Source organism: Lissotriton helveticus, chromosome 1_1 (genome assembly GCF_964261635.1).
Source record: "Lissotriton helveticus chromosome 1_1, aLisHel1.1, whole genome shotgun sequence".
NCBI classification, from domain to species: domain Eukaryota; kingdom Metazoa; phylum Chordata; class Amphibia; order Caudata; family Salamandridae; genus Lissotriton; species Lissotriton helveticus.
This window is the reverse complement of record NC_136057.1, coordinates 889,616,212-889,638,205: the sequence shown is the minus strand read 5'-3', so window position 1 is coordinate 889,638,205 and position 21,994 is coordinate 889,616,212. Positions and strand designations below refer to the sequence as shown.

General features: G+C 45.9%; 1 protein-coding gene across 1 annotated transcript in view; it reads right to left on the bottom strand.

The window, feature by feature from the left end:
* Nucleotides 1-21,994, bottom strand: part of ARID2 (AT-rich interaction domain 2) — a 1,386,754-nt gene that overhangs the window by 650,389 nt on the left and 714,371 nt on the right. The window contains exon 11 of the mRNA XM_078675715.1: nucleotides 1,474-1,641. Within this exon, the coding sequence (XP_078531841.1) occupies nucleotides 1,474-1,641 (168 nt within the window). The remainder of the gene's footprint in view (nucleotides 1-1,473; nucleotides 1,642-21,994) is intronic.

The window sequence follows — 21,994 nt, the reverse complement described above, 5'->3', positions numbered from 1 at the left end:
AACTATGATTATGAAGATTCCACTATGCAGACATGTATTTATACTGAAATAGGTTTTCAGATTCCCTACAAAGGCAGAGCTACTCAAATCTTTATAGTGACAATTCTACAAGGTAGATTCGACAACATTTTGACATTTTCAGAATTGTATTGGTGAGGGAAATTGGTGGATTGATGCAAGCAATACTTTTTCCAAGACTGCACTATGTACCTAGTTTTAAAAAATGGTTTGGATTTTGAGACATTCCTGGTACAGCCAAAGTTGTGCCCACCTGGTGCAGAAACCCACCATTGTAAATGTCTTCAAATTTTCCTCATTTCACACTCCCCCATGAAGGGTCTTTTTTGTGTGTGTGGTAGGTAGGCCATTCTAGGGTACCATTTTTACAGGGAGAAGAATGATAATGCAGTAATGTCAAACATGTGCTCTTAAACAATGATTTGCCCAATTTGTCTTTGAATTCCAATTGCAGGTGAGTGTTCACAGTAAAGAGTTTTTGAAAATGATTGCTCATAATTTCTTGGCACCAAAGATATCCCAAAATTTAGAGACAGACGAATGACACCTACAGCTAAACTCAGAACTTTGGGTACTTACAAAAATGATTCTACTGATATGACACCTGTATTCACTTTATTATTTACTGTCAATATGTATAATCACTGCACAATAACTCACTGTAAACAGCGTGACTATTGGCTTTCAGTTCTGTAGGCTTTTGGGCATAGTACAAGAGCTTTAAATCTTTGTGACCGGAAGAGGACGTAATGAGCCGTCAATACGAAATTTTCCTGATGAAAAAACTATTGCTATTTTCATTTACTCCCTTTCAAGAGCACTGGTTTGTAAATACTATGAGGTGGGAAAACATTGAACAACTTAAACAAATGACACATTGGTTAAGTTAGAATGTTCTCCAGTTTTCTGAAATGCATAGCATTCTGGGTTTATTCATGGGTTTCACACGTTTCTTCTCCCACAGATTACACTTAGAAACTACACATTTTTTTTTAATATTGACCATTATCTGCTTAAGGGCAAAAATTGCAGCAAAAAAATTGTTTTTTCTCCTTGCCCATTTCATAAAGCTGGAGGAGGTTGGTTGTAGCATAATAATTTTGTTGTTGATGCGTTTGTTTTCTTTTTTTTTATAAGAAAAAAACAAAAAGTTTCTTTAACAGCGCTTTTCTTTCTTAAAAAAACATCCTGCCATATTTTCTGCGGCTTCTTTAAAAAAAATCAGATTGCCTGGCCTGCAAGGATACATATTTTCCCTAGATACGTTTGTGGGAGGAAAAGATATGAAGGCTTAACGGCTACCTGGTCTAAATGTCATAAAAGGGTTCAACATTCTAGGCAGAAAAGGCTAAACAGTCAAGTGGTTGTAGGAACCAAACAATGATGAAACAGAAAAATACATTTGAGATGGATAACTTGAGACTTTCGCAATACAGTGCAGGCCGATTTACTTACCAGGAACAGGTGGAGGATGGACAGCTGCAGGAATCTGTTCCACTGCTTGTGGCCTAATTTCAGAAAGAACTTGATTTGTGGAGCTTTGATGTTCAATTAACTTTACTGCAGTAAGTGCATCAGGTCCAAACATCTGTATGTCCATCGAAATCAGACATACTAAGACATCTATAATAAACAAAGTCATAATGAACGAAAAATATAATGGTGCACCATGCAAACAACTCATCTCAATAACTGCACAAAAACAGAACAACACGTTACTTACCTTCGGTAACGATTAATCGGTGAGAGACATTAGTAGCTATAGATTCCTTACCTTAGAATTACCCCCAGGTGTCAGACTGGATAAGGAGGAATATTTTCTAAGCAGTATTCTTGCGTGTCTTTAGGTTGAGTCGGTCAGCGTTGTGGTGGCCGGGATGACGTCACGGTGACTACTTAAGACGCCGCTCCTGCGCGCTGACGTCAGTTCTGACACGACTTTCCACACCAGAAGCACAGAGCCATACAAGGCACGGATCACTGGTGCACATAACTAGGCCCTGGAAGGGTGTCCCTATCCCTAGAAGTCAGTTCGCAGAACGGGGAGGATGGGTGGGGCGGTAAGGAATCTATAACTACAAATGTCTCTTACAGATACATTGTTACCGAAGGGAAGTAACTTGTTCATCTTAAAGAGATTGTAGTTATAGATTCCTCACCTTAGAATAGATACCCCAGCAATCACTAAGTTCACACCAGGAAGTCCTGGAGGACCAAATGGCAGAAAAAGCTGTCTCTCCGGACTTGGCTGTCCAGGCAGTAATGTTTTGTGAACGTGTGCAGGGATGCCCACATGGCTGCCTGGAAGATGTCAACCAACGGAACTCCATGTCCCAAAGCAGTAGTAGCTGCCATCGCTCTGGTAAAGTGGGCGCACAGTCCTACTAGAGTTTCATTTTTCACCAAAGAGTAATAGATCTTCATGAATAAGACAACTCATCGAGAGATGGTACGTTTATGCACTGTCTGACCTTTCTTAGCGTCCACATAACCCAAGAAGAGTTGATCATCCACCCGAAAGTCTTTAGTGCGGTCAAGGTAGAAAGACCACGCACGGTTTCGGTCCAGACGGTGGAGTCTCTCCTCCTCTTTGAAAGGGCTTGGAGGCAGGAAGAAGGTGGGCAATCCGACGGTCTGACCTATGTGGAAACAGGGAACCACTTTGGGAAGAAAGGAGGGCCTAGGACGGAGGACTACTTTGTCTGGATGGACAGCAAGAAAGGGAGGTCTGCAAGATGAGGCTTGAAGCTTACTCACCCTGCGAGCAGAGGTGGTGGCAAGCAAGAAAGCAGTCTTCAAAGTAAGGAGACGAAGAGGACAATGATGTAGAGGCTCAGAGGGGGCACAAAAGTTAAATGAGGACAAGATTCAAGTCCCATAGGGGCATTACGAAAGGAGGAGGAGGAACGAGAGGAGTAATACCCTTCAGAAATCTGTTAACAATAGGGGACTTGAAAAGAAAAGGTTGATCAGGAAGACAAAGAAATGCTGAAAGATAGCCTTTAAGAGTGCCTGGAGCAGAGCCCTGCTGGGCCAAAGAAAGAATGAAGAGCATAACCTCTGAAAGAGGGGCAGAATGGGGATCCACAACCTTTGCTGTGCACCATGCCAAAAATGTACAGGTATATACTGTTTTAGTGGAGCGGCGCCTGCTGCCAAGATGACATTACAGACGTCAGGAGGAATGTAGAAAGCTGTCAACTGTTAACACACAATCTCCACGCAAGGAGGTGGAGGCTGGACAGGTTCAGCTTGAAGACTGTCTCTTGTGGCTGCGACAGAAGATCTTCCCGAAGAGGCAGTCTGATCGGAGGATCGATGGTCATGCTCAAGTACTTGGGGTACCAGACTCTTTGTGCCCAGTCCAACGCCACAAGAATTACTTGGGCCCGGTCACACTGTTTCTTCTTCAGCACTCTGGGTAGAAGTGGTACAGGCGGAAAAGGGTACAGGAGGCCGCAACTAAACTTGAGATGAAAGGCGCCACAGGCAACTCAACTTGGGACGAAAGGCGCCACAGAGTGAGTGCCAGCTAGGAAACTTCAATGCGCAGAACTGCTGATATTGCGTGTTCTCTTCGGTGGCGAACAGATCTAACCAAGGTTTTCCCCACTGCTGAAAGAGATCTTGCACCACCACAAATCTGAGGTAGCATCGATGTGCTGGGTGGATTGGGATGTGGAAATAGGCGTTCCTCAATTCTTTTTGCCTCAGGAGTGGTATGACATCCTGTAGCTTGACCATGTGGAAATGCTCCGATCAGATGAACGGGGTGAGGGGCCGAAGGTCTAGAATGGGATCGATGTTGTTATTGTTGCAGTATACAACAAATATTTTCCACTTGGCTGCATAGCAAGCCCTAGTGGTGGGGCATCTAGCTTCTCTGATAACATTCATGCAATCAGGGGGAAGGCTAAGGTAACCAAACTCTAGGACTTCAGGAGCCAGATCGCTAGGTTGAGCTGTGCGGGATCTGGGTGTCTGATCTCTCCATGGCTCTGGGCTAGGAGGCGTGGGGAGAGGTGTAGTTTTTGGTGCGGGACTACAAATAGTTCCAGTAATGTGGTGTACCACAGTTGTCTGGCTCATCTTGGAGCAACTAGGATGAGTCAGTGAGTGTTGCTGCAATTTGCGCACCACCAGTGGAATGAATGGGAGAGGCGGAAAAGCGTACGCAAATCTGCCTGACCAATTCATCCATATTGCATTGCCTTTGGACAATGAGTGTAGATCCCTGGCGGCGAAGCATGGGCATTTGGCGTTTTTGTGGGTGGCGAAGAGATATATCTCTGGATGCCCACTCAATTAAAAAAATGGTTGAAGAACTTGCGGATGAAGTACCCATTTGCGAGTCTGTTACGTTTGATAACTTAACATTTCTGCTATGCTGTTCTGTACACCTGGAACGTGTTGGGCTGGGAGAAAAATGTTCTGAGGAATAGCCCATCTACATATGCTTTGTGCTAGCTGGGAGAGGTGCAGAGTGTGTCCCGCCTTGTTTCTGTATGCAATACATTGCTGTCATATTGTCTGTGCGGACTAGGACAGCTTTGCCCAGAATGTGTTTCTGGAATTACGTCAATGCTACGAATATGGCTAGTAACTCTAGGTGATTGATGTGGAGCAACCTTTGTTGGGGTGTCCACGTGTCCTGTTTGGTATGATGTAACAGATGAGCTCCCTAGCTGGAGAGCGATGTGTCCCCTGTTAACATGATCTCTGGAACTGGCTCCATGAACGGTTGCCCTTTGGAAAGGTTTTTGGTGTTCCACCACTACAGAGAGCGATGCGTGCAACTGCTGAACTTGAGCTTGGTTCCACTGACGTACTAAACATTCCTGTAGAGGACGCATCTGGAATCTTGCATGGGGTACTATGATTATGCAAGAGGCCATCATCCCTATTAGTTGCATGAACACTGGAGCTGGAAGAGTGTTGCGGCTGAAATTTTGTGACAAGGATTTGTATGCTTGCTAACCTGGTTGAATTGGGATTGGGATATGCAAGTGCCTTTGAGGTATTTATTGTACCCCAAGGTATTGTTGTATGTGGGACGGTTGAAGGGGAGACTTTGGGTGGTTTATGGTAAAACCTAAGTCGTGAAGCATTCAGATTGTAGCGCGAGTGTGTTGTACGCACTGGTTGTATGACTTGGCTTTAATGAGCCAGTCGTCTAGGTAGGGGTAGACATGAATATGCTGCCTTCTTAGGTGAGCTAAAACTACTGCTAGACACTTGGTGAAGACTCTGGGTGCTGTGGTGACTCCCGAATGGGAGTGTCTTGAATTGATAATGCTGACCGTCCACTACAAACGGATATTTCCTGTGAGGTGTGACTGGGAATATGAATGTAGGCGTCCTTGAGATCTAGGGTGACAAGGAAATCGCCTTGTGCGAGCAAAGGAAGTACCTGTTGAAGCATGACCATGTGAAAGTTGTCCGATTTTATGTACAGGTTTAGGGGTCGTAGGTCTAGTATGGGTCTCAGAAAGCCGTCCTTCTTTGGAATGAGGAAGTACAGTGAGTAAACCCCTGTGTTTTGCTGATGCAGGGGTACCGGTTCTATTGCATGTTTTTGCAGGAGGGAGATGACCTCCTGTTTTTACAGTGATAAGTGTTCTAGTGACATTGGACGCTAACCGGGTGGTATTTTTGGAGGGGGTAGAAGTGAGTTCTAGACAATAACCTGTTTGCACTATTTGTCTCACCCACCTGTCTGTGGTGATGTTGTTCCAGACAGGAAGGAACTGTAGTAATCTTCCCCCGTCCGGTGTGGAATGGTTATGGGGAAGTGGAGGAAAGTCATTGGGTAGGGGTGGAGGCAGAGCGGGTGTTATTAGTTTTGCCTCTGCCTTTGTTATTGTTACCTCTGTAGCCCCCTCTTTGGTAAACTCTGGTAAATGTAGTCTGGGTGGGGGATTTGTAAGATGTAAGGGTTGTCAGAGGAGTAGCCTCTGCAGGTGCCCCTGTAAGAGGAGCAACAAAAGGACCGCCTGGGAGCTTGCATTTGCAAAGCTCCCATTGATTTAGCTGTGTCTGTGTCTTTCTTCATCTTCTCAAGAGATGAATCCACGGTGGGCCCGAACAAGTGTTGCTGGTCATATGGCTGGTTTAAGATGGAATTTTGTACCTCAGGTTTAAAACCTGAGATACGTAGCCAAGCGTGTCTGCTCTAGAGGATACTTGTCTTAACAGCCCGGGAGGCAGTATCTGCCACGTCCAGAGCACATCGAATGGAGGTATTAGTGATGAGCTTACCCTCTTGTATGAGGTCGGTAGCTTTTTTTAATATTTATCGGGCAGGTGTTGTAATAGGGTCTCTAGCTCATCGTAGTGTGCCCTATCATACCTGGCTAACAAAGCTTGAGTGTTGGCGATACACCATATGTTAGCTGCTTGAGATGCTGTGCGTTTGCCAGAGGCATCCAAGAATTTGGACTCTGTCAGGAGGCGGAGCGTCCCCTGGTGTCGGAGAGTTAGCCCTCTTCCTGGCATTGGAGACTACTAGGAAATCCAATGGTATGTGGCCTTTAATGTATGTTGGGTCTGTTGGGGCGGGCTTATATTTTTTTTCTATTCTTTGGTTGATGACTCTAGACCTAACCGCGTCTTTAAACACTTCAGGTGCATGTTTAATAACCCCGTTTAGCATGGGTAGGATGGAGGTGGTCTTTTGTTAGATATCAAAAGTATCCATTAGGAAATCCTCATCCATTGGGTCTGTGTGTAAGTTAACCCCATGGTATTGTGCAGCACTGGGGACCAGCTGGTTTTAGCCCATGGTGTCCGCAGGAGGGAATGGTCTAGAAGGATAGACTACTTCCTGTGGCACATTAGGGACGTCTGGTGTATTGTAATTTTAGGTGCTGGAGCCGGTGCAGGCGAGTCAGTGGTCTCTTTTTAGAACAGAGTCAGTAGACCAGTGTTTGGATCTTTATGGGGAGTTTTTTTGAGTTGGATTCAGTGTAAAAAGCTCTTCTGTGGGAGGAATGTCTTTAGGTGCCGATTTTTTCGGTTACGAATGTGTACGTGACACCGACTGGAGCATTTTTGTGCTCCTTAGGCTTGGACGCGCGAGCTTTTGAGGTATCTGATAGAGCCTGTGGAACCGGTTGTTTGTTTGGTTCCGAATGTTTTTTCGGTGCTGAATTCGGAGTGTCTGTATTTTTCGGTACCGGCTTTTTGATGGGCTCTGATGATTTTTTCGGAGTGGAAAGGTTGGTGCTGGCAGGCTTGGGTGTCGGCTCTGATGGTTTCTTTGGAGCCGAAGTATTGGTGCTGGCAGGCTTGGGTGCCGAGTGTGTGGATGCGGAGGCTGTACTCAGCACCAAGGAGGATGATGGTGGCTTTTTCTTAGGTGTCGGGGTTTCGGCACCGAAGGTAGGCTGACTCGAGCCAGAGCGGCCTGAAGGCTTTGTTGTGTGCTTCTTGGCTGGGCCCGAAGGCGAAGCGTGAAGAGCTTTTTCTCGGTGTGCACCTAGGCCCGAAGGTGAAGGTGTGACCGGAGCCTTTTTGGGTGACAGGGAAGTGGGGTTGGGGTCGACGTTCATACTTACGACCCGCTGCCCAGGAGAGATGTATTCGCCGTCGGAGTCATCGTTTTCGGAGGTGCTGCCGAGGCCTTCTTCGATGCACTCTTGTTCTGCGACATGGACGCCCTCCTGGAAGATGTCATCGGGAATGGAGGTCGATGAGCGAGCCATTTTTCGTCGAGCTCTACGATCCCGAATGGTCTTCTTGGAGCGAAAAGAGGCACAAGCTGAACAGTGCCTGGTCTCGTGCTCTGGTGAAAGGCAGAGGTTACACACCTCATGCTGATCTGTCTGTGGGAATTTCGATCCACATTGAGGACACTTTTTAAATGGAGTTCTTTCCATAAGCCAGATGTATAGGGCCAGGTAGGCCCGAAGGAAGGCCTTCGTCGACGACCGGAATCGAGGACTTCAAGTTGTTGAGATGCGCGACGATGTGGGATCGCAATCGAAAACAATACCGTAGAAAGGGTGAAGGATTGCGTGTTGGAAATAGGATCGGTAACGATACCGAGCTGGAGCGCGACAAACACACCCGAGCCCAATGGCAGAAAAATACAATCTGAAGATGGAGCCGATGCCCATTTGCACTATGGTCCAAAGGAGGAGTCACCTATCTCGTGACTTCCAAAGACTTTTCCAGTACAACAACGAAGTGCAAACATCCGGGCCCAACACCAGATGGCGATCTATCACAGTGTGTGATCTGCAGCTCATATGCCTCGAATACATTGTTTCTTTTACTGGAAGAGGGAGATCCAATCGTTTTGAGGCTCTTTCCATGAGCTCGTGGAATCCCCAGATATCCTCCGTCGGGGAGTTTGCTGGAGAGGGTGATGGACAGGGAGATGATGTAGCAATATATTAGTCCCATTCTTCGCCCACAGGATCGTCCTGTGTTAATTCTCCTTTCTCTGGTTGGTCTTCTACCTCATTTTCTACATAGTCGTCTCTGATAGTTATCACCTTCCGAGGTGGTAGCATCTGCGAGGTTTGTGGTGTTTGTACGTTCACAGCCTGGGCTGCGCTGTGCGTTTTACTTGTTGTGTCAGACAAGGGAGCATTAGCTTCTGGGAAGCGCTGGTAGTAATTTGTGATCACGTGTCCTAGATCCGTTACCAGAAATCTTGGCATGGATATAGACTCGTTCCTTGCCATTGGGGGGTTATCCTCCTTCTCCTTATACTCGTAAGAATCCTGAAAAGATTCATATCTCTCTGTGCTTTACAGAGGGCGACCGTTAAAAGAGAATTCCTCTTGTACCACCTCAGATTGTTCCTGGTAATTCTCTTCATCTGTGTCTTGGCTTTTTATTTTAAGTTGAGATGCACTGTAAGCGACCCCATAAGGATCATCATCCTCTGACTCATGCATTTCTAGCAAAGTGGATGGAGTAAGTGGTGCAATTTTGTCCAAGATAAAACCTCTGATGAAGACTTTCCGGCTCCGGGAATTGGCAGTGATCTTTTTCTTTCTGCCCGTTGATGGTGGATACCTTTTAATAGAAATAGATGTCGACGATCTTTGAGAAATTGAAGACTTGAAATTAGTCGTCGACGAGGTAGTCGTCAGAACAGTCGTCGACGGTGTCGTCGTAATCGCAGTTGACAAAGCTTTCATGGTTGTTAGAGTTACCGTCGGCGCTGTGGTCGTCGAGGTCATCGACATCTTAGTTGGCGTAAGCACCATAGACACCTTCACTTTAGTCGACGGGTCCTTCGTCTCTCTGGTTTTCTTGTAAGGAGTGTGAAGCACTGAAGAAGATGCAGACTCCTTGTCCTTAGATTTACTGATCTTTGGTTTTTTAGAGTCAGTTTTCGATTCAGAAGGCTCCACCTTTCTTTAGGGAGTGGAATGACCAGAGTCAGATAGGGCCTTCTTTTAAAGCCATAAAAGCAAACGTGCCTCTCTATCCCTCAGTGTTTTTGCAGGAAAAGTCCTACAATGTGTGCACTCCTTATGGACATGCGAAGGATGAAGGCAGTATAAGTAATGTTTGCGGGGGTCCTCCAAGAACAGTCTGACCTTCCCACAAGTTCTACAAGGTCTGAAAAGCCTCTTAGAGCTGTCAGACATTTTACAACTGAAGAAAAAAGGCAGGACCTCTGTTCCACAGCAAGACATCTGCGAAAACAAACTGAGCAGAGGTCAGGGAGACTCCTCACATGACGGCGGTTGGAAATCTGAGGGGTGGTGGCTCTTCTGGGGATTGTGATCTCTGGGCTGGCGTTTCATTGGTCGGTATTTGGACCATATAATGAAGGTACTGGGTTACTAAGTATAATGCATTTGTATGGTATTAGTGCAGTTTTTTCTTTATACTGCTATTTACTGTATATACCGTGAGACTCCCACTATACCGACGGGGAAGATACAAGCATGTAAATCTATGAAAGATTCAATACTGGAGAAGCATAGCTTCAATTGGCTTGGTCCCGAGCCTCTGTGCGAAACCAAGGAGGGCTACTGTCGATCTTGCCATAGCATGCTTTTTGTTGCGGCACCCACGAGCCCTTTTCATCTAACAAGACCCCGAAGCATGTAAATGAGGTCACCCTTGTAAATTCAGACCTTTGGCAGGGAAATGTTTTAAGGTTTTTAGCTCTCTGATCAAACACCATAGTGTGCGATTTAGAGATATTAACATTTAAGTCCAGAGATCCCATGAAATCTGCAAAAGAATCACGGAGTCTCTAGAGCCCCACAGCTGTACGTGCTAATAAAACAGCATCAGCTGCGTATAATAGCGCTGGGATTAACCGTGCCCCCACTCGAGTATAGCTTGACAGGTCATGCATACTGAGGTCTCCAGATTGTTAATATGTAGAGTGAAAAGAGGGAGAGCTGGAATTCAGCCCTGTCTGACGCCCCTACCAATACGAAAGTGCTCAGTATAATTACCCCTCTGATCAAATCTCAGCCTAGCATGGAGATCGTACTGGTCTATCTGATGAGCCCAGAAACCTCCATCCCGTGCTAATGACAGAGCTATGTGACTTTGGAGAGGTCTTGGAACTTGGTATTGGCCCCGTGAAGGCCAAAGTAGAACCAGTCAGCAGATTGGCCGCGGTTCCGGAGGAGGAGCGACCACAGATTGAATTGACATGGGCAGAGGAGGGAATACGCTTTTTAGGCATCCGTTTGGCAAACACAGAAACTGACTATGAACAATGGTTACTTACCTGTAAACAGGTGGTTCTCCAGTATTGGTGTCTTTCATAGATTCACATGCTTGAATATTCCCTGTCGTCGGACTGGAAGTCCCACGGTAAATAAAATAGCAATAATATACTATATATGACTATGACCAGCGTGAAGAGAACTTGATGTTGAACTGCGCATAGTCCATGAGGAAGGGTTGTTTGTGGCCCCGAAACGCGTCGGACCCAATTTTAATTCAAGGGAACCTGTGAACATTGCAGAGGAGCCAAATACAAACCGGAGGGTCGGATGAAGCGGTGAGCCCTCCCAAAGCGCTAGCGCAATTTGCTCTATTATATTCAGGCGGACAGCCTTGGTCGCGGAAGGAGCTCCACTCTGATGGCGGAACATGTATCCTGTCCTAAGAGACTGAGGCGAGACCGAGCACACTTGCCTGTCAGCGCAACATCCATTAGAATAAAACGTGATGCCCGCAGCTTCCCTCCCATCCTACTTAAGGATCTTAAATGACAGTAATAAAAGTGCAGACACGCCAGCCTACTTAAGGTTATTATTTTATTTCACTTCACAGGACTACGTTGACCAAGAGTCCCGGTGTTGCCAGACTCCACCCACTCAGGGAGGACGACGCCAGCTGTTCAAACTAAAACGCGTTTGACCAGCGTGAAGAGAACTTGATGTTGAACTGCGCATAGTCCATGAGGAAGGGGCGTTTGTGACCCCGAAACGCGTCGGACCCAATTTTAATTCAAGGGAACCTGTGAACATTGCAGAGGAGCCAAATACAGACCGGAGGGTCGGATGAAGCGGTGAGCGCTCCCAAAGCGCTTGCGCAATTTGCTCGCGCAAGTTATAGTGAGTCCAACTAACTATAACGTGGGAATTTCATTGGTTTTATGCGAGTAAAATTTCCAGCTAACTATAACTGGTGTCAAACCTATGGTTTTTTTCAGTGAATTTCATAGGTTTTGTAAATGCTATTTCCTAACTATAACATGTGTAAAACCTATGTTTTTTTCAGTGAATTTCAAAGGTTTTTTAAATGCTACTTCCTAACTATAACGTGTTTATATATATATATATATATATATATATATATATATATATATATATATATATATATAATTTCTATGGCAAAATGAAACCCCTCATTTTGTTCCTTTTCAAATTAAATGTATTAAGTTTTACCACATTATTCCAATCAAGATGACTTCAGGTGTGCCATACTTTTGTCATAAGTAAGACTGTTAGCGTTCTAGTTGTTCTTTAGAACACTCTGGGACATTCTGTCATTGGGCTATAGTTGGGCTACATCTGGCTGATATTTGGGCTACATTTGGGCTCTTTTGTCTCTGGTGGCCATCTTGGGAGACTGCATATCAGAATTTTTTTTATGAAATATAAGAGGATTTGAGAAGTCACTCAAAATGTGCCCTAATTTTTCTTTCTTCAGCACTAATCATAATTTCTATGGCAAAATGAACCCCCTCATTTTGTTCCTTTGCAAATTAAATGTTTTAAGTGTTAACACTTTATTCCAATCAAGATGACTTCAGGTGTGCCATACTTTTGTCATAAGTAAGACTGTTAGCGCTCTAGTTGTTCTTTAGAACACTCTGGGACATTCTGTCATTGGGCTATAGTTGGGCTACATCTGGCTGATATTTGGGCTACATTTGTTTTTTTTGTCTCTGGTGGCCATCTTTGGGCTACATTGGGCTACATTTGGGCTCTAACATATATATAGCCCAATGTAGCCCAATATATATTTTTTCAAAGTTAATTTTCTCAGCAACTACTGAACAGATTTACACCATTCAAAGAAAAGCGTAATCTGCGAGCCGGACTCTACCTTTCTACCACATTTCTTATAAATCCATTCAGCCGTTCGAGCTGTAGCCGTGTCTAAACGTCCTATGGAAAATAACATGGGGAAAACACATTTTGGGACCCCCCTTTTATCTCAGCCCCCACTTGACGAATCCCCCCCAAACTTTCAGGGAAGGAGCGGAGCGGAGCAGGCCATCTTTGAGAAATTCGCAAAGATTCGTCCACCGACGCCAAAGTTATTCTCAATAGAATGTTGCGGATTTCCTATGGAAACTAGGTCCTAACTATAACTACCTACTGGCGACCGCTAGTAGGTAATATATATATATATATATATATATATTTGTAATAACATAAAACCTGAAATATGTACCAGTAAAAAAAAAAAAATAACCTGCCTACACATATTTCTACATAGGAATGCATGGGAAAGGAAAAAACCATATGCAGTCTATCCTTGTCATTATGTTGGTCCAAACTGCAGCCAATCAGGCGACAGCAACCATCTAGAACCTTCTCCTCAGAGCTCAGCACCTCAGATTTTCGTCGCATGTGAATCTATGAAAGACACCAATACTGGAGAACCACCTGTTTACAGGTAAGTAACAATTGTTCTTCTCCAGTATTAGGGTGTCTTTCATAGAATCACATGCTTGAATATAGAATAGATAGCAGTCAGCACCAAAGAAAAGTTTCCATAGTTACAAAGCATAAAAAAAGAGACTGAAAATCATATGTATAAAGTACATATATAAAGCAAACAGTCAATAATTACTTGGAAACCAAAAGGAGGAGGGTAGAACAGAGGCTCACCTTATTGAAAAAGATTACGAAGCACAGCTTGTCCTACTGCGGTATCCGCTTCATTCATGGCACCCAGACAATAGTGTCTCGTGAACCTGTGCCTGCTGGACCACGTGGCTGCTCTGCAAATTTGATGCAGCGGGACACCGGCAAATAAGGCAGTAGAGGACGCCATTGATCTGGTAGAATGGGCCCTCACTGAAGATTGCAGAGGTTTACCTGCCTCTTGATGGCAGAAAGCAATAGCCGAAGACACCCAACGGACTATAGTAGGTTTGGTAACTGGACGCCCCTTGTGAAAACGTCCATAAGCCACGAAGAGTTGGTCAGAATTGCGGAACTGAGCCGTTGTGCTGATGTAGAACTCCAGTGAATCCAGTGCTGCCGACTGACCCGGCCACCCCCTGGTTCCAGGACCCCAGCGCGACTCGGCGCTTTCGGTTACTTCGGGACTTTAAGGTACTAGCGGATTCAGCTGATTTTACCCATTCCGCCTCCGGACTATTGTTCCAGTACCCCAGCGCGACTCGGCGCACCCGATAACCCCGGGACCATTCGGTACAAACGGAAACGCGGTAATATTTCCATTCCGCCCCCGGACCAATGAATTCTTGTTCCCAATTCTCTCGTTTTTCCAAACGGATAATTCCTTTAAATACCGGTCCTGCACCAATTCTTATCCCAAGCTCGCCTGTGAGCTTTTAAGTCTACTACCCCTTGGCTAAAGAGGCTCATATTCTAAAAAGGCAACTATTGTTTTGTCCTGATGATGGACCCCGTCATCTAGTAAGGGGGTCCGAAACGTCGTCGACTCTGTGTACCATATACTTATATAATGATTTACTACACTGAATTATGTAATGGTACCAACTAGAATCTCTCTGTTCAATTCTATAACTTTCCAGAGATTGTTGATTTTGCCTTACAAAGCCCTTTTGTGTATGTTGTCTGTGTCTATGTATTGTCGTGGTTGGGTACAGGCTTGTGCCCCACGCACGTGAACTGTTGAAGGCGTAATTCTGTCTTTCAAAACTTTTATTTAAATATAAACCTTGAAGACCTCTGCCCGGCTGGGCATGTCTTCGACAATATAGAACTGACTGGGTCTATATTTATTGTGATTAATCCCTGTCTCCTTGCTTGGGACCACTGTTGTTTCTGTATGATGTAGAACTTTAAGCACCGCTTAATGTCTAAGGAGTGCAAGCGTTGTTCCGCAGGAGACTGTGGGTTAGCAAAGAAAGTCTTCAGATTAACAGGTTAATTGATGTGGAGATCTGAAGGTACTTTAGGTAGAAAAGTAGGGTTAGTGCGAAGCACCACACAATCTGAATGAAACTGAAGAAATGGTGGATTGATCGTAAATGCATGAATGTCACTTACTCGACGAGAGGACTTTAATGTAAGGAGAAGAGCAACCTTCCAGGTGAGATACTGGAGTTCAGCTCTATGTATTGGTTCAACTGGCGTTTTCATTAATTGTGCTAAAATAATGTTAAGGCGCCAAGCAGGAGGAGGGCGCAGAATTGGTGGAAATTTACGAAATAGTCCTTTGAAAAATTGGCGTATTATCCTAGAGGAACAGAGGGAGGTGAAGCCATCGTGGCAGAAGCGTGAAATTACCGCCAGAAAAACTCTTAAAGTGGCATGAGACAATCCTGACTGAGCCAATTGAAAGAAGAAAGGGAGGAGCTGTGCAGGCGTTGCACGTATGGGATGAACACCGGCAGCAGCACACCAATGGCAGAATTGTTTCCATTTCAACTTGTAAGTCTTTATAGTTGAAGGAGCTCTGGCCTGAGCAAGGATGTCTCGACATTCTTGAGGAATGGCTAGATGTGCAAATTCGCAGTGTTCAGGTTCCAGGCTGATAAGCTCAGAGAAGAGGGGTCCGGATGGTAAATTTGTCCATGGAAAGAAGATCCATCCGAGGATGTAGAAGGATGGGCTTGCACTGGGACAGAAGAAGCAACTCCGAGAATAATGCCTGGCGTGGCCCCACCTGGAAGCAATGAGATGGATGTGGCAGGGTTCTCTCCGTATCTTCCAGAGCACCCGAGGCACTAGAGGGATCGGAGGAAAGGCATAAGCACACAGATTGGACCAGTTCATCAAAAGGGCATTGCCCTGTGACCCTTTGTGGGGATGCCAACTTGCGTAAGCTAGGCATTTCGGGTTCTCTGGTATGGCAAAGAGATCCAGCATCAGGAGACCCCAGCGACGAAAGATCATTTCGAGTGTCGGTTGATGTAGCTCCCACTCGTGGGTTGATGATCGGGACCTGCTGAGGGAATCCGCCAGGAGGTTGGAAATCCCTGGGAGATGAACTGCGGTGATTGTGATTTGGCGCTTGAGTGACCAGTCCCAAATTGACTGTGCCAGTTGAGACAGTACCGGAGATCTTGTTCCGCCCTGCTTGTTTATGTAATGCATGCAGGTTGTGTTGTCTGTTTGTTTAAGGACACACTCTCCTTGCAGCACGGGTTGAAAAGACTTGAGCGGTAGAAATATAGCCATGAGCTCCAACTTGTTGATGTGCCAGGTCTTCTATGGCAGAGTCCATTTTCCTTTTATGGACAGGTCCTGGAGGTGTGCCCCCCATCCCTCCAAAGAGGCATCCGTCGTGAGCGTGAGATCTGGAGCGACAGATAGGAATGACATCCCTGCTGCAAGATTTACTGGCTGTGTCCACCATTTGAGCGCTGTTTTCATGCGAGTCGTGACACAAATTAGATCGTTGAAGGATCCGGTGACCTGACGCCACTGTCCGTCTAATTCTTCTTGAATGGGACGTGTCCGCAGTCTGCAATGTGGGATGAGTGCGATGCACGATGACGCCATCCCCAGAAATGACTTCAGCAGTCAATCTGAAACGTACTGCTTTGATAGTAGAAGAGAAACGAGACGAAGAATCCTTTGTCGACGTTCCAGGGACACAAAGGCTTTTGCCAGCGTGGTATCCAATGTGGCCCCTAGATAATCCTTGCAAGGAGTAGGGTGTAATTAGGACTTTTCTAGGTTGAGAGACAGACCCAAGGAGCGAAACACCCTCTGACAAAGGGAGGTATGGTGAAGCAGTTGTGCGAGAGACTGCGATTTCAGGAGGCAATCGTCGAGATATGGGAATATCTGGACACCTTGGAGGCGTAGATAGGCCATAACAGGAGCCAACATCTTGGTAAAGACTCGAGGGGCGGACCGAAGGCAAAATGGCAATACTCTGAACTGGAAATGCTGTTGCCCCACCTGAAATCGCAGGAACTTCCGATGACGTAGGAGTATTGGAACATGGAAGTAGGCGTCTCGGAGGTCGATAGTAGCCATGAAGTCTCCGACTAAGAGCAAACGCAAGATCTCTGTAAGCGTTTGCATACGGAAGGATTGATTCTTGAGATATTGGTTTAGCGCTCTCAAGTCCAATATTGGTCTCCATTCCACGTTCTTCTTGACGATTAGGAAAAAACAGGAATAAAACCCCTTCCCTCTTTGAGACCTTGGCACTACCTCTACTGCACCCTTCTGAATCAGAAGGTGAACTTGTTGGAACAGTTCCTTGAGGTGCGGAGGTGGCGGTCCGGAAGGTGGAGTTGGAGGAGGGATTTTGACGAATTCCAATGCATGGCCTTTTTCTACAATGTCTAGCACCCAACGGTCCGTGGTGATGGAGGACCATTGAGAACCAAACAGAGAGATGCGACCTCCAACCTGCTGAGTTAAAGGCAAGTCATTGTCGTTTATTAGAAGATCCTCTGTAAGAGGTCTTCCCTCTATAGGTCTTGGCCGGCTGTTGACGAGACGACTGCTGTCGGTTACTGGAGAAACGCTGGTTGCTTTGGTTATAGGAGCGATATTGATTGCTTCCTCCTCGAAAATTGGAATTGGTGCCTCGTCCTCGAGCACCCCGAAAGGGCTGTTTCTTATATTGAAGAGTCCCCAAGGCACGTGCAGTGTCTGTGTCCTTCTTTATAGATTGTAATGCCTCGTCAATGTGTGCTCCAAAGAGCGATTCGCCATCATATGGCATATCGAGAATTCTAGTTTGAACCCCCTGACGGAAGGAGGTGGAGCGCAACCAACCTTGCCTACGTAAGACAGTCGCGCCAGCGAGCTGTCGGAATCCAGTGCAGGCTACATCTACTGCACAATCAATTAATTCTTCAGATGTTCTTTCAACTTCCTGAAGAAGCTGCAATGCTTCCGCCTTGGAAGCATTCGGAAGTAACGCCACATAGGTGGACATATCTGCCCAAACTTGACGGTCATAACGACCCAAAATGGCCAGAGCATTAGCCACTCTCACCGTAGTGGAAGACATCGATGAGAACTTGCGCCCTATAGCATCATGGCGACGACCCTCACGGTCCGGAGGAGCTCTAATAGTAGATGCAGGATTCCGGGATCACCTCTGAGCTGCCTGTGTAACAACTGAATCTGGCTTCGGCTGGCCAATGAGGCATGCTGGAGATCCGACCGGCGCCTTATATTTCTTTTCCAATCGTGGTAATTGGGCCGGCAAAGAATTTGGCGTCTTCATGAGTTTCACCCCTTCAGCCCAGATGAAATCTATAATTGGAACAGTATGAATCTGTTTGAATGGTTGGCTCTTGAAGTCATAAAGGAAACACTCTTCCTCCCTTTGAGCTCGTGGTAACTTAAAACGCTGAGCCGCTCTGTCCATCAACTGATGGAAGCTTGCAATATCCACCGGAGGAGAATCCCCTGGCGTCACTTGGGATGGGGATGGTGTTTGTGCCCGATAGTCATCCCACTCCGCCATATTATCATCATCACCATCTACATCTGTAACCTCCCCATCTTCTCGTTCCGGAGGGTTCTCCTTGTCATCATCAGGATACACAGTCGCGTGCACTTGAATTGATGTGTGTCGCTGAATGGCAGCAGGTGGTGAAGGTACTGAAGGAGCAGCTGGTGGCTCCGTAATAGGGGTTAAGACTGAAGGAACTGTAGGCACTTGTGGTGATGGTGGGAAGCGTCGATTATAGTCGTCCAACATTCTTTGAAGGTTCAAAATCAGCGACAAAGGTAACATCGCAGTCGGAATTTGAGGCTGAACCTCATCCTGTTGGCAATACTGCTCTTCCTCATCATTACTGAACTCTTGACATTTTATAATTAAATCTGATGGACTACGAGCCTCAGAGAAAGCTTCATGCACATCCTCTTCAGACTCCTGATCTGAGTCTGTAGCAAACAAAGGAGAGGGAGGTTGAACCATACCCCCTTTTTGAACAGTGTCAACATTGGCCAAACTGCTGGAAGATAGTGGCAATAAAGGTAGAGAGGCAAATGTAGATGGTACTGTCCTTTCTACATTTAGAGATTCCCTCGTCAATGGCAATCCTTCCGTCGACGGTGTTGTCGTCAGCATAGACGATGCTGCGGTCTTTTCAAGTTTCGTTGACGAAACTGCCGTCGACGGTGACCTCGTCAACGAGGCCGTTGTCGATGGTGACGTCGTCGACGACAATGGTGTCGACGACGGAACCTTCGTCGACGTAGACGGGACCTTCGTCTTCATCTTCTTCGTCGACGGAACACCCGTCGACAGAACACCCGTCGTCGAAGGCGCCGACGAAACCACCATCTTAACACCCTTCGTTGACGATGAACGAACTGTCGACGGCAGAGGTTTCTTCGTCGACGAGGATGAAATTGGAATAATAGACACAGTCTTAGAACTGAGAATTACCCTCATCGACGACGATGACGTCGACGAAAGGGCTGTAGACGATCCAGAAGCAAGCGTCGTCGTGACCGTCGTCGTCGATTTCGAACCAGAGACAGCCAATCTCGTCGAAGGAACTGTAGACGACACAGTCGTCGACGGAAAAACTGTTTTCTTCACAGAAAAACCTGAGGAAGATGCAGCAGGAGCCAGAAGTGGTAGGAAATGGTGAAGACACCGCAGGGGCCAAGGAAAGAGACATCTTCTTCTTTAAAAATGGAGAAGGCAACTCCTGCACACTACCACGTTTGGAGGCTGCTCGGCAATGGCCAGAAATAAGACTTTCAGCATCAGAAAGTACATTATCTTTATCCTTAAGTCTCTGGAGCCAGAGGAGTAAATGGCCTTCCCTGTCTTTTAAAGTCTTTGTGGAGAATGTTCTACAGAACTTACAGCTCCTCACCTCATGGTCCGGGTAAAGACAGTAAATATACTTACTGTGTGGGTCCTCTGAAAAAAGTCTTAGCTTTCCACAGGAAGAACAAGCTCTGAAAAGAGACTTCTTACTTGTAGACATGTTGAAGAACCATGAAAAACCTGAAGAGAAGAGAAAACTAAGCAGAGCTCAGGGAGACTCCCTTACACACGACGTGCGGTAGAAAATCTGAGGTGCTGAGCTCTGAGGAGAAGGTTCTAGAGGGTTGCTGTCGCCTGATTGGCTGCAGTTTGGACCAACATAATGACAGGGATAGACTGTATATGGTTTTTTCCTTTCCCATGCATTCCTATGTAGAAATATGTGTAGGCAGGTTATGCCTTTTTTCTGGTACATATTTCAGGTTTTATGTTATTACATATATATATATAGTATATTATTGCTATTTTATTTATTGTGGGACTCCCACTCCGACGACGGGGAATATTCAAGCATGTGAATCTATGAAAGACACCCTAATACTGGAGAACTTAAACTTATCAGCCGGGTGGTGGAGGGATTGCGAGGGTCAGTTCGATTTTGGACAGAGCTATCGTGTTCTCTCATGGGGCGCATTGCGATTGTGAAAATGAGTGTTCTGTCCCACTGTTTATATGTACTGCAGCATTAATTTTACATAATTCCGTGATCATACTTTCACACATTGGAAAGCCTGTTGATAGAGATTTTGTGGGGAGAAAAACATAGAAGGGTGAGGCTGACAACAGTGCAGTGGACATGGGAAAAGGGAGGGCTGGAAGTGCCTCTCCTAGAGTTTTATTACGCGGCTTCGCAACTACAGCATGCTGTCCACTGGTTAGACAGTGAGGGAAATTGTGAGAAGCGTCTACTGGCAGGCATTTACGGTGACCAAACGCTGACAGCGCTGTTGATGCTAGGAGGAGGAGTCCCCAATGAATATCGCTATGTTGTGCGACACATAGCAACGGTATGGGAGAATGTGGTGAGTAGAGCACCATGCCCCGTACGCTCCTGATATGCTCCTCTGGGAATTACATCCATTCGCCAATATTGCAGACTCCATGTCGGTTCACCGCTGGAGAGATGCGGTTGTCAGAGGCTAGGGGACCTCTATGTAGATGGAAAGCTCCTGACCAGAGAAGGAGCACAGAAAACTTTCAACCTCGGATCAGACCAGTTCCTACAATATGGGAACATTTCTAAGAGTTGCGCAGGAACGTTGGCCGGGTTTCCTAGAGGAGCCCTCCACTACCAACATTCTGAAAGTTATGCTATAAATGGCAGGAGGGGAGAGACTGGAGACTCTCAAAATCCAGCAGAGGTGGGATATGCTACTGGACAAACCTCTCCTAGAGTGACTGGAGGAATGTCCATAAAGGGGTACAGAGCGTTAGCACCAACGCACGATTTCAACTCCTTCAATACAACTTAGTACATCAAGTACACCTCACCCCACACACGCTCAGCATAACCTACTCATCTCTTGCGGATGAAAAGTCTGGATGTAAACAGCATGGGAAAGGCTTTCTTCATATGATATGGTCATGCGTGGCGCTGCTCCCCTTCTGGGAGTGTGTTTACAGGTTTACTGGAGATCACGGGCTGGAGTATCACCAGGGATATTGAACAAGCACTGCTGGGGGTACTACCTGCGCAAAGAATAAGAAACTCACTAGAAGACAAGTTGATCTTGGGCTGGTTCTAGCCAGGAGACTGGTTATCGCATGGATGACTCACGACCACCAAAGTATTCAGATTGGAAATATGATGGGTGAGTGGGTGACGGCAGAGTTGGTGAGTATGAAATTAGTCCTGAAGGATGCTGAGGAAGATATCCTGGCATGGACCTCTATGCTGATAGCCATGCAGGAAGATCAAATACCTACATCTCAGATGGCCCCCGTAGTGCTGTCCCCCAATGGCAGTGAAAATAGGTGGAGGGATGCCTAGTTCACAATGGGCATTCACGTATTGATATATTGCTGAAATGTGTATGAGAACCTGTAATCTGAATTGAAACCGACATTGGCGGGGGATGGGGGAGTTAAGCCATAAAGTTGTTGGATATGTTATATTGACAATAACATGTAAGAACCAAGAAGTATGTAAAGCTAACTGTTTTTAATGGCATTCACTGATGTGGATGTAATGTAATAATCAAAATTCCAATATAACAAAAAAAAAACTTCGGTTTCAGGATCAGAGATATCTTAGCACTAATTAAGTCAGGCAGGATCCCAACTCCATAAGTCACCTCTGTCCACTGAAGCACTTCTAATTTTGTAGAACTCTATAGGGAAACAGTCTTCCCCATGGCAATGAACAGGCGCCTCCTCCATGACAATGTCATTGATAGCTTGAACTATCTCCTCTTTAGCTAGATCACTGTCCAGGGTCTGTTTCATCAAGTGTCTGCAAGGTATAACAAGAATGCCAACCATTCCACTGCAGCATCCAGGTGTTCTGAGTAGTACAAAGCAAGGAAGAATGAGGTAAACATGCTAG